We start from the raw sequence: 14,160 nt of genomic DNA, 5'->3' as shown, positions 1-14,160 counted from the left end.
GGTGTGTGTGTGTATACAGTGGGTACGGAAAGTATTCAGACCCCCTTAAAATTTTCACTCTTTGTTATATTGCAGCCATTTGCTAAAATCATTTAAGTTCATTCTTCTTCCTCATGAATGTACACATAGCACCCCATACTGACAGAAAAACACAGAATTGTTGACATTGTTGCAGATTTATTAAAAAAGAAAAACTGAAATATCACATGGTCCTAAGTATTCAGACCCTTTGCTCAGTATTTAGTAGAAGCCCCCTTTTGATCTAATACAGCCAGGAGTCTTTTTGGGAAAGATGCAACAAGTCTTTCACACCTGGATTTGGGGATCCTCTGCCATTCCTCCTTGCAGATCCTCTCCAGTTCTGTCAGGTTGGATGGTAAACGTTGGTGGACAGCCATTTTTAGGTCTCTCCAGAGATGCTCAATTGGGTTTAAGTCAGGGCTCTGGCTGGGCCATTCAAGAACAGTCACGGAGTTGTTGTGAAGCCACTCCTTCGTTATTTTAGCTGTGTGCTTAGGGTCATTGTCTTGTTGGAAGGTAAACCTTCGGCCCAGTCTGAGGTCCAGAGCACTCTGGAGAAGGTTTTTGTCCAGGATATCCCTGTACTTGGCCGCATTCATCTTTCCCTCGATTGCAACCAGACGTCCTGTCCCTGCAGCTGAAAAACACCCCCACAGCATGATGCTGCCACCACCATGCTTCACTGTTGGGACTGTATTGGACAGGTGATGAGCAGTGCCTGGTTTTCTCCACACATACCGCTTAGAATTAAGGCCAAAAAGTTCTATTTTGGTCTCATCAGACCAGAGAATCTTATTTCTCACCATCTTGGAGTCCTTCAGGTGTTTTTTTAGCAAACTCCATGCGGGGTTTCATGTGTCTTACACTGAGGAGAGACTTCCGTCGGGCCACTCTGCCATAAAGCCCCGACTGGTGGAGGGCTGCAGTGATGGTTGACTTTCTACAACTTTCTCCCATTTCCTGACTGCATCTCTGGAGCTCAGCCACAGTGATCTTTGGGTTCTTCTTTATCTCTCTCACCAAGGCTCTTCTCCCCCGATAGCTCAGTTTGGCCGGACGGCCAGCTCTAGGAAGGGTTCTGGTCATCCCAAACGTCTTCCATTTGAGGATTATGGAGGCCACTGTGCTCTTAGGAACCTTAAGTGCAGCAGAAATCTTTTTGTAACCTTGGCCAGATCTGTGCCTTGCCACAATTCTGTCTCTGAGCTCTTCAGGCAGTTCCTTTGACCTCATGATTCTCATTTGCTCTGACATGCATTGTGATCTGGAAGGTCTTATATAGACAGGTGTGTGGCTTTCCTAATCAAGTCCAATCAGTATAATCAAACACAGCTGGACTCAAATGAAGGTGTTGAACCATCTCAAGGATGATCAGAAGAAATGGAAAGCACCTGAGTTAAATATGAGTGTCACAGCAAAGGGTCTGAATACTTAGGACCATGTGATATTTCAGTTTTTCTTTTTTAATAAATCTGCAACAATGTCAACAATTCTGTGTTTTTCTGTCAGTATGGGGTGCTATGTGTACATTCATGAGGAAGAAGAATGAACTTAAATGATTTTAGCAAATGGCTGCAAAATAACAAAGAGTGAAAAATTTAAGGGGATCTGAATACTTTCCGTACCCACTGTGTGTATATATATATATATATATATATATATCAGGGCTTGACAAATTTTCCTGAAATCTAGGAGCCGGCTAAAAAAGTTAGGAGCCAGTTTTTTTTTTTAAACTAACAACCAAGCTTTATTTAATAAAACGGATACTAATTTTACACATAAATACGACTAGAACCTCACTCTCCTCTATAGCGCAATTGGATGAAAACAGACTGTCTGTCTCTTTCCATCCGATGCCATCTGACCCGATCCACGGGATGGATAGAAAATAGAACCACCATCCGTCTACTTTTGGCGGACAGGATCAGATGGCGGCAGATTACTGCTCCATAGAGGAGAATGAAGGGTCCGATCAGGTCTGCCTGCCCGTGTGAAAGGGGCCTTCGGCTGTGGCATGGCGATGAGGGGAAAAAAAAAAAAAGAGATATATATATATATATATATATATATATATATATATATATATATATATATATTTTTTTTTTTTAATAATTGGAAAAAAAATAATTTATTTTTTTTAATAATTAAAAAAAAAAGAAAAAAATATTATTTCTTTTTTTTTTACATTTAAAAAATAAATAATAATAACCACACTCCCTGTCAAAGGTAACTAACTGGACAGGGAGATGGTAATGAATTGAGAACAAACAGGCATTACAACAGTCATTACTCCCGGCTTCCACAAGAGGGCGCCAGTTCCCCATTGGAAGCCTCATCTCAAGTAGGCCGAAAAGCCGGGGCCTCAATTTTCGGACGGCCCGGAAGTCCGTGCAAAAATGACAGGACACCTTCTGCAGGGCACCCCAGGCGCCAGGTTGCTAATTCTAGTCGCAAATGCGACCTGGTGCCCGGGGATTGTCGAGCCCTGATATATATATATATATAATTAGTGATGGACCGATATCTGTTTTTGGTTGTTGATGCCAATATTTTGGCCAATGCATATCGATATTGGCCAATATTTTGCACATTTAAAATTTTGCAAAATAAACACAAATTTCGACACAAATCTGTTACTGAACATCTTAGGCCCCTTTCACACTTATGCGACGCGATTTTACCGCGATTTTGACGTGACTTTGCCGCGATTTTGAAAGCAATGACAAGGCTATATGCCTCAAAACGCATTAAAATCATGCCAAAGTAGTGCAGGAACTACTTTGAAGTCGGTGCGACTTCAAAAGGCACTGATATGAATGGGGCTTATTGAAAATAATGGAAAACAGGTTGTCATGCGATTTTGCGGTCCAAAATCGTGGGACAAGTCGCACTAGTGTGAAATGGGCCTTAATGTTTGTTTGTTAACATTTTTAACACTGCAGTCAGTGCAAATTAAACTGCTAGAAAATAAACTAAACAACAAACAGCTAGACAGTGGTGGATTGGAGGAGTCAGTGGACCACTGCTGCAGTAGTGCACTCACTGCAATGATTTTAAATCACTAACTGCAGTCAGTGCAAAACTGCTAGAAAAAAAGCTAGACAGTGGGGAGTCAGTGTGCTGCAGTAGTACACTCACTACAATAATTTTAAATCACTACTGCAGTGACTGCACTGCAGTAGTGATTTAAAATGATTGCAGCAGTGAGTGGCGCACTACTGCAGCACACTGACTCCAATCCACTGTCTAGCTTTTTTTTCTAGCAGTTTTGCACTGACTGCAGCAAATTTACACTGTTATACAAGCTGTAAACTCACTACTTTATATATAGTATTCAAGTCAAACCGGGCCTTTTGCATTTTTATATAATAGAACAAATTTCAAGGAGTGGAAACTATAAATATAGCAGGGGAGTGTTGTAAAAATAAACGCACTTCTCCCAGCATTTAACTAATGCCTGGAAAGCTTCGGCATAGAACGATTTGTCAGTATTCCTGAACCATCCTAGGACAACCTGTTTCACTTCATTACTGTGAATAGTCACAGGAATGACTGCTGTGGGCTGGAAATCACCACGGCCGGGATGGTCAATGATGTGCGTATGGCCATCTTTGAAACGTTCACACCATTCAAATGTCTTACTGTGGCTTAGCGTCTCATCTAGGGCTGCAACTAACGAATATTTTCATAATCCATTAGTTGGCCGATTTTTTTTTTTTTTTTTTTTATGATTAATTTGATGATAACCTTAAAAAAAGGTGTGGTGTATAATTTAGTTAAAATGTAAAAAAAAAAAAAGCAATTTTATACTTAAATGTCTTTATGCAGTGCTAAATATAAATGCCCAACTATATGGTTAGGGAGAAACATTTCTAATCCACTCTGAGAATAACGGACAGAAGAGATATACTGTTAGAGGTTGAATCCCGTAAATATCTTAGACTTGGAGTTCAAATTTTTTATTTAAAGAAAAAAATAATAATTTTAAGACTGTTTTGCCTATTTTTACAGAACTGTAATATATTATGTATGACAGACTCCCTTGTCATAGGCAGGTGGCTTGATAAGCTACCTGCACCTGCTGTCACTTATACTGGTCATACAAAAACAAAGTCTTCCTTTTTTTTTAAGAACATTTATTCGATTGTCTAATCGTTAGTGGAGTCAAATCGGTGTTCGTTTTCGACCACAGTTAGGCCCCTTTCACACAGGCGGACCGTTCAGATCCGCCTGTCCGTTTTTTTGGCGGATCTGAACGGTCCCCCCATGCATTCCTATGGGGCATCGGATGTCAGCGGAGACATGTCCGCTGACATCCGATCCGATCCGTCAAATCTGGATGGATGGAAACCCTATTTTCCATCCGTCCAGCGGATCGGATGGGATCGGGTGAGAACGGACTGACGGTCCGTTGACATCCGATTTTCCCCATAGAGATGCATGGGGAACTGTCAGCTGTGTCTCCGCACACAGCGCGGAGACACCGCTGTCCTCCTGCTGCTCAGCGGGGGATCGGCGGCTCGATCCCCCGCAGAGAAAAACGGACTCCGTCCAACGGACGGAGTGTGTGAAAGGGGCCTTACAGGAAAATTTGAAGGAGCAGAAAAATAGAAAACTTCTTGGTCAAAGGATTTTTCAGTGTATGTGGTTTTTGTTCAGAAATTACATTCATTTTAAAAGGATGTTAAAAGCAAGTGAAATTTTCAAACAACATTTCAGTGAATGTACAAAGATTTTTCGTATGAATATTCTCATCTGAAAATCGATGTTTGTCCAGCATAAGGCTTGGTTCACACCTATTCAGTTTGCTTTTGATCCGTTTCTGCACTGCTTTTTGTTTTTGCGAATGCGATTTACCTGTGATTTGCGTTTTGCATTTATGCTTTTTTTTTTTTTTTTTGGGCAGATTAAAAAAACGCAAATCATGCCAAAAACGCACTACATGCTTTTCTGTAGCTTCTCCATTGAAGTCTATTGAACCAAAAAAGCAAAAAAAAGCACCCTTTTGCGTTGAAAAAAGTCCTTGACCCTTTCCAAATCAAAGCGGCAGAAAAAAAGCATAGATGTGAACATGTCCCATAGGAAACCATGTTAAATGAACTTAAGTGCTTTTCTGAAAAAAAACGCATAGATGTGACCCAGGCCCAAGACGTTTAGTAGCAGCAGCAATCTTTTTTTTGTATCACCTGTCATAATGGGGTTAAAAAAATACTAAAACTAGCCCTTTTACAGTACATAAAGAGCAAATAATTGCTACTATAAGGGGATCATTTAAACAGTGAAAAGTAATATATATCATATATTTAAAAATAAATATACCCAGAAGTAGGATATATGAGCATTTTAACTAGGAGTCAGACATGAAGCTATATGAAGGGTGGAAGAGATATAAATCTTGTATATTAAAATTGTGTAAAAGCTGACTTTTTTTTTTCGTGGATATGATCATTTTAAATATTGTGTACAATACTGGTAAAAGTTCCTGCCCAGGAATACATGTCCCATGAGGCATTGCTCCTCCATTTACAAGTTCTCAGGCATTTATTCACTGACATGTATGGATGGTGTACTGAGCTGCATGTGTGCTGCACTGTCTTTTGACATGTATGTACGGTGTCCTGAGCTGTATTTCATATGTAAACAAATAATGCATTCTGTATGCAAGCCAATCAATCGGCTGACCAACTAATCGATTATGAAAATAATTGACAACTATTTTCATAGTCGATTAATCGATTAGTAGTTTTGGCCCTAGTCTCATCAATGTACTGTGCTTGAAGTCTTCTGTAGATATCTGTGTTTTATGCCTTCATTCACAAACTTTATCACCACACCTGCGACGTGTGGCGCCACCTATCAATAATAGAACACACTTGCCACTTAGTACCGCTACGCAGCATCGCTTTTTAAACCTGTAAAAATTTAAAGTCCCAGTTTGACTTGAACCCCTTGTATAATATATAAATGTAGGGATGTTCTCTGTAAACTTGAAACTCAAAATTAGTTTTGGATTGTAAAAGAGTAGTAGGGGGTAGGCCTGCACGATATTGGAAAAAAAATATATTGCGATATTTTTTTTCCAACGATATATATTGCGATATTGTTGGACCCGTCCATTATATGGAGAAATATAAAGGAGGTTGGCTGCAGCCCACTTCAGAATATAACCCTGGAAGGGGTTATATAATAGATTATAAAAAGGAAGAGGAAGTGATTGGTGCTGCCAGTATATATGTGAAATACAATAAATAATCTATATTGACATGGTGTGTATACAAAAAGGGAAAAGTAGATTTATGTATGTATGTATATGTAGAGGAAAATAAATTATTAATATATAAATATATAAATCACCTCTGAATTATTAATAATTTATTTTCCTCTACATATACATACATACATACAGTGGGTACGGAAAGTATTCAGACCCCCTTAAATTTTTCACTCTTTTTTATATTGCAGCCATTTGCTAAAATCATTTAAGTTCATTCTTCTTCCTCATGAATGTACACATAGCTCCCCATATTGACGGAAAAACACAGAATTGTTGACATTGTTGCAGATTTATTAAAAAAGAAAAACTGAAATATCACATGGTCCTAAGTATTCAGACCCTTTGCTGCGACACTCATATATTTAACTCAGGTGCTTTCCATTTCTTCTGATCATCCTTGAGATGGTTCTACACCTTCATTTGAGTCCAGCTGTGTTTGATTGTACTGATTGGACTTGATTAGGAAAGCCACACACCTGTCTATATAAGACCTTCCAGATCACAATGCATGTCAGAGCAAATGAGAATCATGAGGTCAAAAGGAACTGCCTGAAGAGCTCAGAGACAGAATTGTGGCAAGGCACAGATCTGGCCAAGGTTACAAAAAGATTTCTGCTGCACTTAAGGTTCCTAAGAGCACAGTGGCCTCCATAATCCTCAAATGGAAGACGTTTGGAACGACCAGAACCCTTCCTAGAGCTGGCCGTCCGGCCAAACTGAGCTATCGGGGGAGAAGAGCCTTGGTGAAAGAGGTAAAGAAGAACCCAAAGATCACTGTGGCTGAGCTCCAGAGATGCAGTCAGGAGATGGGAGAAAGTTGTAGAAAGTCAACCATCACTGCAGCCCTCCACCAGTCGGGGCTTTATGGCAGAGTGGCCCGACGGAAGCCTCTCCTCAGTGTAAGACACATGAAAGCCCGCATGGAGTTTGCTAAAAAACACCTGAAGGACTCCAAGATGGTGAGAAATAAGATTCTCTGGTCTGATGAGACCAAAATAGAACTTTTTGGCCTTAATTATAAGCGGTATGTGTGGAGAAAACCAGGCACTGCTCATCACCTGTCCAATACAGTCCCAACAGTGAAGCATGGTGGTGGCAGCATCATGCTGTGGGGGTGTTTTTCAGCTGCAGGGACAAGACGACTGGTTGCAATCGAGGGAAAGATGAATGCGGCCAAGTACAGGGATATCCTGGACAAAAACCTTCTCCAGAGTGCTCTGGACCTCAGACTGGGCCGAAGGTTTACCTTCCAACAAGACAATGACCCTAAGCACACAGCTAAAATAACGAAGGAGTGGCTTCACAACAACTCTGTGACTGTTCTTGAATGGCCCAGCCAGAGCCCTGACTTAAACCCAATTGAGCATCTCTGGAGAGACCTAAAAATGGCTGTCCACCAACGTTTACCATCCAACCTGACAGAACTGGAGAGGATCTGCAAGGAGGAATGGCAGAGGATCCCCAAATCCAGGTGTGAAAGACTTGTTGCATCTTTCCCAAAAAGACTCCTGGCTGTATTAGATCAAAAGGGGGCTTCTACTAAATACTGAGCAAAGGGTCTGAATACTTAGGACCATGTGATATTTCAGTTTTTCTTTTTTAATAAATCTGCAACAATGTCAACAATTCTGTGTTTTTCTGTCAGTATGGGGTGCTATGTGTACATTCATGAGGAAGAAGAATGAACTTAAATGATTTTAGCAAATGGCTGCAATATAACAAAGAGTGAAAAATTTAAGGGGGTCTGAATACTTTCTGTACCCACTGTACATACATCTACTTTTCCCTTTTTGTATACACACCATGTCAATATAGATTATTGTATTTCACATATATACTGCTACTGGCAGTGGTGGTAGGAGGCTGGAGCGGTGGATTAGAAAGGAGCACAGCCGCATACATTACATTACTCACTCGTGCAGGCTGCAGCCCGCCCCACACGTTCAGTGAGTCTCACTCTCCGCCCTAGTTTTCTCAATGGCACATTCAGGGAGCCAATCACGCCGTGAGTAGCGGCACAGCGAACCAATCAGGTGTGCAGGCACGCGTGATTGGTTAGCTGTGCAGCTGCTCACGGCGTGATTGGTTGCCTGAATGTGCCATTGAAAAAACTAGGGCGGAGAGTGAGACTCACTGAACGTGTGGGGCGGGCTGCAGCCTGCAGTGGATTGGATGTGTGAGTTCTCCTCCGAGTCCCTGCCTAACATGGAAGTCTGAGAGTCCTCCTGTCCTCCTCCGAGTCCCTCCCCCTGCCTATGCAAATATTGTGACCTCGGCGATATGAATATTGCCTACGGCCACAGAACGATAGTCGATATCATATCGACTATCGTTCAGCCCTAGTAGGGGGTATAAAAAAACAAAACACGCTCACCTAGGTGGGTGAAGCATTGATTCGATGCTGCATCTGGCCCGCCTCTGCACTGAGAACTGAGCGATCAGACACTGCTGATCACTCAGTTCTTCCATCCACTTTGAGCAGAGAGCCGTGACTGTCAGTCACTGGCCTTTTGCTCTGCCCCATCCAGCACTCACTGGAGTGCTGGGCTGTGGAGGAGGCAGCAGCACAGCTGAGTGGCTGAGCCAGCTGCTGGTCCAGGTTTCCGTGTGGATCCTGTCAGGATCTCTCCCCAGTAAGGACTGGCTGAGCTTTAGCCCGCTGTCAGCTGAAAATGAGTCACAGGAGTACAGAACGTGAGAAGGAGAGAAAGGCGCCTCTAAGTGCAATATTAAAAGGATTATTATAGAGCACAAGGGGTTAAAAATGCTTACAGGATTGTGGTTAAATAAAGACGTATCATAGAAAAGTCAAGGCAAGTCGCTTGTCCTTCGTCTTATATGCAGGGAGGACTTTTCTATAATATGCCTTCTTTTACCAAAGATCCTGTAAGTGTTTTTAACTCATTGTGCTCTATAATAAACCATTAATTATTGCACTTAGAGGCGCTTTTCTCTTTCTCATGATCTTTTAGAGGGGCTTCTCCTCTCATAAGTCCGACCTGAAGTGTCGTCACCCCACCGCTACTCCGGACTGGCCACCCCCCCACCAGAACACCCTCATCTCTTTCTCTCACAGGAGTGCAGAATGAACTGCACTCCTGTGATCCATAGGAGGGGGCCAAAAAAGCTTTGGCCATATATCTCCTTTTAACAGTCGTCTATATACTCTGCATGTGCCTTTTTCCACAAATGCGTGCATGTGTGTAGAGATGTCATTTTTTAAATATACTGTGTGTGTGTGTGTGCGCGCGTCTGTGAGCCTGAAAACAATTCGCTCAGGTGTGAATGGAGCCTAAGTGAGGGCAATAATAATAAATATATATATATATATATATATATATATATTAGACATATGCCGGTTTTCGGTAATTCGATATATCGCGGTATTGCATAGCCACGGTATTGTTATTGTGGCATTTTTAAAATACCGAGTTTCTCTGCTCCTGGGTCTGACTTGTGAATTGATACATTTTAGTGAGCTGGATGACTCATTCACTCACACAGCTAACGCAGTCTCCCAGTAACTATAAACAAAAATGATTACATTTGTATTTTTTCCTTCCCTCTGCCAGGGAGAAAGGAAGTTTAACCTCTTAAAGACTGGATCTTTTTCTGACACTTGTTGCTTGCAAGTTAAAATCAGTTTTTTTTTTTGCTAGAAAAGTACTTAGAACCCCCAAACATTTTATATATTTTTTTAGCAGAGACCCTACAGAAAAAATTGGCGATTGTTGTAATATTTTATGTCACACTGTATTTGCGCAGCAGTCTTTCAAACGCAATTAATAGACTTTAATGAATAAAAAAAAAAAAAAAAAACGTAACAGTAAAGTTATCCCAATTTTTTTTTTTGTTACACAGAGAATCGTGAGAGAATCGTGATCTTTATTAATTGGTTAAACCTGCAGGAGGACTGGTGTTTTTATCTATTAATGACTTTACTATTGCTTTAGGCCTGGTTCACATGTATGCGGGTTGGGGGCCCACATTTGCACAGGCATAGCAGCCCATTGATGTGAATGGGCTTGAGCTGCTATGCCTGCGTTTTCAGCTGAAAAAAGGTGCATGCAGAATTTAAAAAAATGCAGTGGCCATGAAATCCATCCTTCTTTTGCACCATGCGACTTACCTGCCGTTGCTGCACACGCAAACTGTTTTTAAATGCCGTGCCCACGTATACAAAAAATGCAGAAAGCTTGCCAGAGCAGGAACTGCAGGTTAGTCGCATGGTGCAAAAGCAGGATGGATTTCAAGGCCACTGAATTTTAAAAAAATGCTGCATGCACCTTTTTTCTGCGGAAAATGAGGGCATAGCAGCCCGTTCAAATCAATGGGCTGCTATGCCTGTGCAAATGTGGGCCGCCAACCCGCATACATGTGAACCGCCAACCCGCATACATGTGAACCACCAACCCGCATACATGTGAACCAGGCCTAAAGCAATAGTAAAGTAATTTATAAACAAACACCTCCTTCAGGTTTAACCACTTCTTGACCACAAGGATTTGCCCTCTTAATGACCAGGCCATCGGATCGGAGCCGAGCGCCAGAACCAGTTATCACCAGTTAGGCCAGACACTGCTTGATGACCTATTTTAGGCCTGGTTCACAGAGTCTGTACTGACTGACTATATAATAATGTGCATAAGTGAACCAAAGCCCCTAAATTCAGCAATGAAATTGAAGTGAGGTGGAAATTTAATAATTTAAATTTAATAATAGAATACCGTGATAATACCGTGGCAAAACCTTAATCAATTAATCGCAGCATGAAAATCTGATACCGTCACAAGCCTAATATATATATATATATATATATATATATATATATATATATATATATATATATATATAAAAAAATACATTTTTGTATTAATTTCTTCTAAAGCCAAAAAGTTCCTGTACAAGATGCAGAAGGGCCGCTCAGGGCTTTTCAAACAGCAGCTGTTGGGAATCGAGGACAAGGCCGCAGAGGCTGAGGGTCTTCTGCTCATCCATACAGGGACGGATGCACAACTCTGGACGCAGTCTGTCTGAAATACTTGTGCCTGCCTGGCCCATGAACGAAGCCCCTCTGCATGCTTTATAAACCTCTATGTAGCCCTAACCATAGACTACTTGTGGTGTGAATGCTTGCAGTGATTTTAGTTTTTTGCCAGTGTTTTTTGATGTGTTTATTTTGTGGTCTTACTTAGAGAATATTTCTTATCTTTTAGGAGTCTCTTTGAATTGCTGCTGTTTTTTGGAAAAGACGAGTTTTATGAAACTCCTTTGAAAGACATTCTTGGCTCAGTGCAGGTAATTATTGTACAATTTAATACGCAGATATTCTATATGATTCCAAATCTGAGAGAAAATACTTTGTCATCTTATGATTCCTTCATACTAGTCCACATGCATGCTAAAACAGGTGTGGGCAGTTGTCCACTATGTAGCATTTCATTCACTTCTATGGATCACGGCTGTCAGGTTTTTATTGTAGTTTTCTCCCTGTTTGGGAAAATGCTCTCTTTCAATTTGTCATGTATATCATTACCAGTGAATGTAAAAGAAAATTGTACATTTAAGGTTGTCACCAGAAAAGAAATAGAGAGCAAATTCTCCAATGGGATCACTAGTTCTGGTGACAACCAGGAATTCTCCCACTTTTGGTTTTGGCATTGGGGTAGGTAGTGAAGGAAAATCTTCCGAGTTGTACACATAACAAAATCTGACAGGGGTTGTAACCCTCCCTCGCGGTATCCAATGGGAAAGAAATGTTTTTTGGCTTTAGTTCTACTCAATAAAGCATTATGAAATAAAGAGAAAATATATCCATGTGTATATGGATTTCAAATATTAGTGGCCATAAGAGGATTACAGGACCTGAATAAAAATGACCAGAAAAAACTTTGACCAGGGCATTTTGGCTGTGGGGTCCAGAATAAAAACTATAAAAATACAGGAATGCCAAAAAGTGTAACTTGCTAAAAATGAATACAACCAAAGAGAATCCTTGCGCTGGTCCTCCGGACAACCTCCTATAGAATTCTGGGAGTCAATATCCACACAGTATGACGCGATGGGAGAAATTGTGTGAATGTCATCACACGCAGTGCTGCCAAATCCCTAACACAGGATGATTTGTGTGACATGGAAAGGCTGGAAGGAGGGATGGCGCATAGCAGTGTAGTATAAAACTAATGCTCCTGGATGAAGGACAACTGGTGGACAATGTTAATAAAAAAGTTTATTTGTAATGTACAATAAAAACCACCAACCGGTCACGGAGTCTTCTGCATCGCGTGAGGGCACTGTGGGGGTCCCACTCAGTCTGGCAGGAGGACATTGTTCCAAATCCAGGGAGGGGACAGAACTGGAATCCAGAGGGTCTCAGATACAGTTGACAAAGCGCATGCGCGTGAAACATGTAGTCACGGCAACCTGAAGCTTGAGTTCCACGCTGGTCCGTTCCCATCCCCTTGGCTTTTTGCTTCCTGTGATGCTGTGCGGTAGGAGGTTTCCGGAAATTACGCGAGGTCAAGCGCCTGCTAGTGTGTTACGGCCGACACACGAGCCGTGCGGTCCTCCTCCTCTGTATCCGAGACCCTCCGTATTCCAGTTCTGTCCCCTCCCTGGATTTGGAACGATGTCCTCCTACCAGACTGAGTGGGACCCCCACAGCGCCCTCACGCGATGCCGAAGACTCCGTGACCGGTTGGTGGTTTTTATTGTACATTACCAATAAACTTTTTTATTAACATTGCCCACCAGTTGTCCTTTATCCAGGAGCATTCGTTTTTTACTACACTGCTATGCGCCATCCCTCCTTCCAGCCTTGCTAAAAATGAATGATGGCCCAAAGTGATATCATTTTTCCCAGCTAACTTTGTTGATTACGTTTGCATTAAATATGTAGGGGGTGTGCAAGCTATGTACATTTTATGTTGTGAAAAATTACAGGAAAATTCATTTTTTTTTTGTCATTGTAGTGGGAACATAGATTTACTGCCAGGAGCAATAGATTATTAAAAAAAAAATAAATATAGACTTTGTAAAAAAAAAATAAACAACATTTTACCCACCTAGATCTGTCCCCCGACAGGTCTTTAGTGAGAAGTGAGCGATCAAACACAGCTGATTGCTCAGTTATCCCCATCCACTTGGATCAGAAAGCCGGGACTTTCAGTCTCCGGCTCTCTGCTCTCCCCTCCAGCACTCACTGGAGCGTTGGGCTGTGGAGGAGGCAGGTTCTCTATGGAGAGGCTAATCCAGGTTTCAGTCCAGGCTGCTAGGTGGATCCCAACCGTATGGTGGGTCCCGACCATATGGTCAGTATCTTTTCAGAGCCTGGACTGACTCGGTAAAAATGGGTCACAGGAGTGCAGAACGAACTACAGTAAACCCCCCTCCATTGCGGGGGTTACGTTCCGGACCCAGCCGCGAAAAGTGAAATTCCGCGAAATAGAAAAACCCTATTAAAATGCATTGTAGGCATGTTTTTTTTACTGTCACTGTACGTGTAGAAGCATTTTAAGGTCTTTAAACACACTTTTAAAACAATAGAAACTAATTTAAACACATAAAAGATAGAGCAAGAGCTATGAAAACCACAAAAATCTTTCATTTTTAATGATTTATATAGTAAAATAACATTACAAAAAAAACCGCGAATTACCGGGACCGCAAAAACTGAACCGCGATGTAGCGGGGGATTACTGTACTCCTTTGTGATCCATAGGAAAAGTAGGGTCAAAAAGCTTTGGTATACTTCTTCTTTAGAAACTTCTTTAGAGGGGAACTGTTTTAATAAATATAGTTTAACGAAGAAGGAAAATCTTGCTTAAACCTACCTATAAAATAAATTGTAAAATAACAGTTTTTTT

General features: G+C 41.3%; 1 protein-coding gene across 2 annotated transcripts in view; it reads left to right on the top strand.

The window, feature by feature from the left end:
- Positions 1-14,160, top strand: part of ZNF654 (zinc finger protein 654) — a 78,974-nt gene that overhangs the window by 37,712 nt on the left and 27,102 nt on the right. For both annotated transcript variants that reach the window (XM_082244848.1, XM_082244849.1), the window contains one exon: positions 11,512-11,593. In XM_082244848.1, coding sequence (XP_082100974.1) covers positions 11,512-11,593 — 82 coding nt within the window. The remainder of the gene's footprint in view (positions 1-11,511; positions 11,594-14,160) is intronic.

The sequence above is a fragment of the Pelophylax lessonae genome, assembly GCF_965119305.1.
Source record: "Pelophylax lessonae genome assembly, chromosome: 2".
NCBI classification, from domain to species: domain Eukaryota; kingdom Metazoa; phylum Chordata; class Amphibia; order Anura; family Ranidae; genus Pelophylax; species Pelophylax lessonae.
This window is presented reverse-complemented; position numbering and strand designations above follow the sequence as displayed.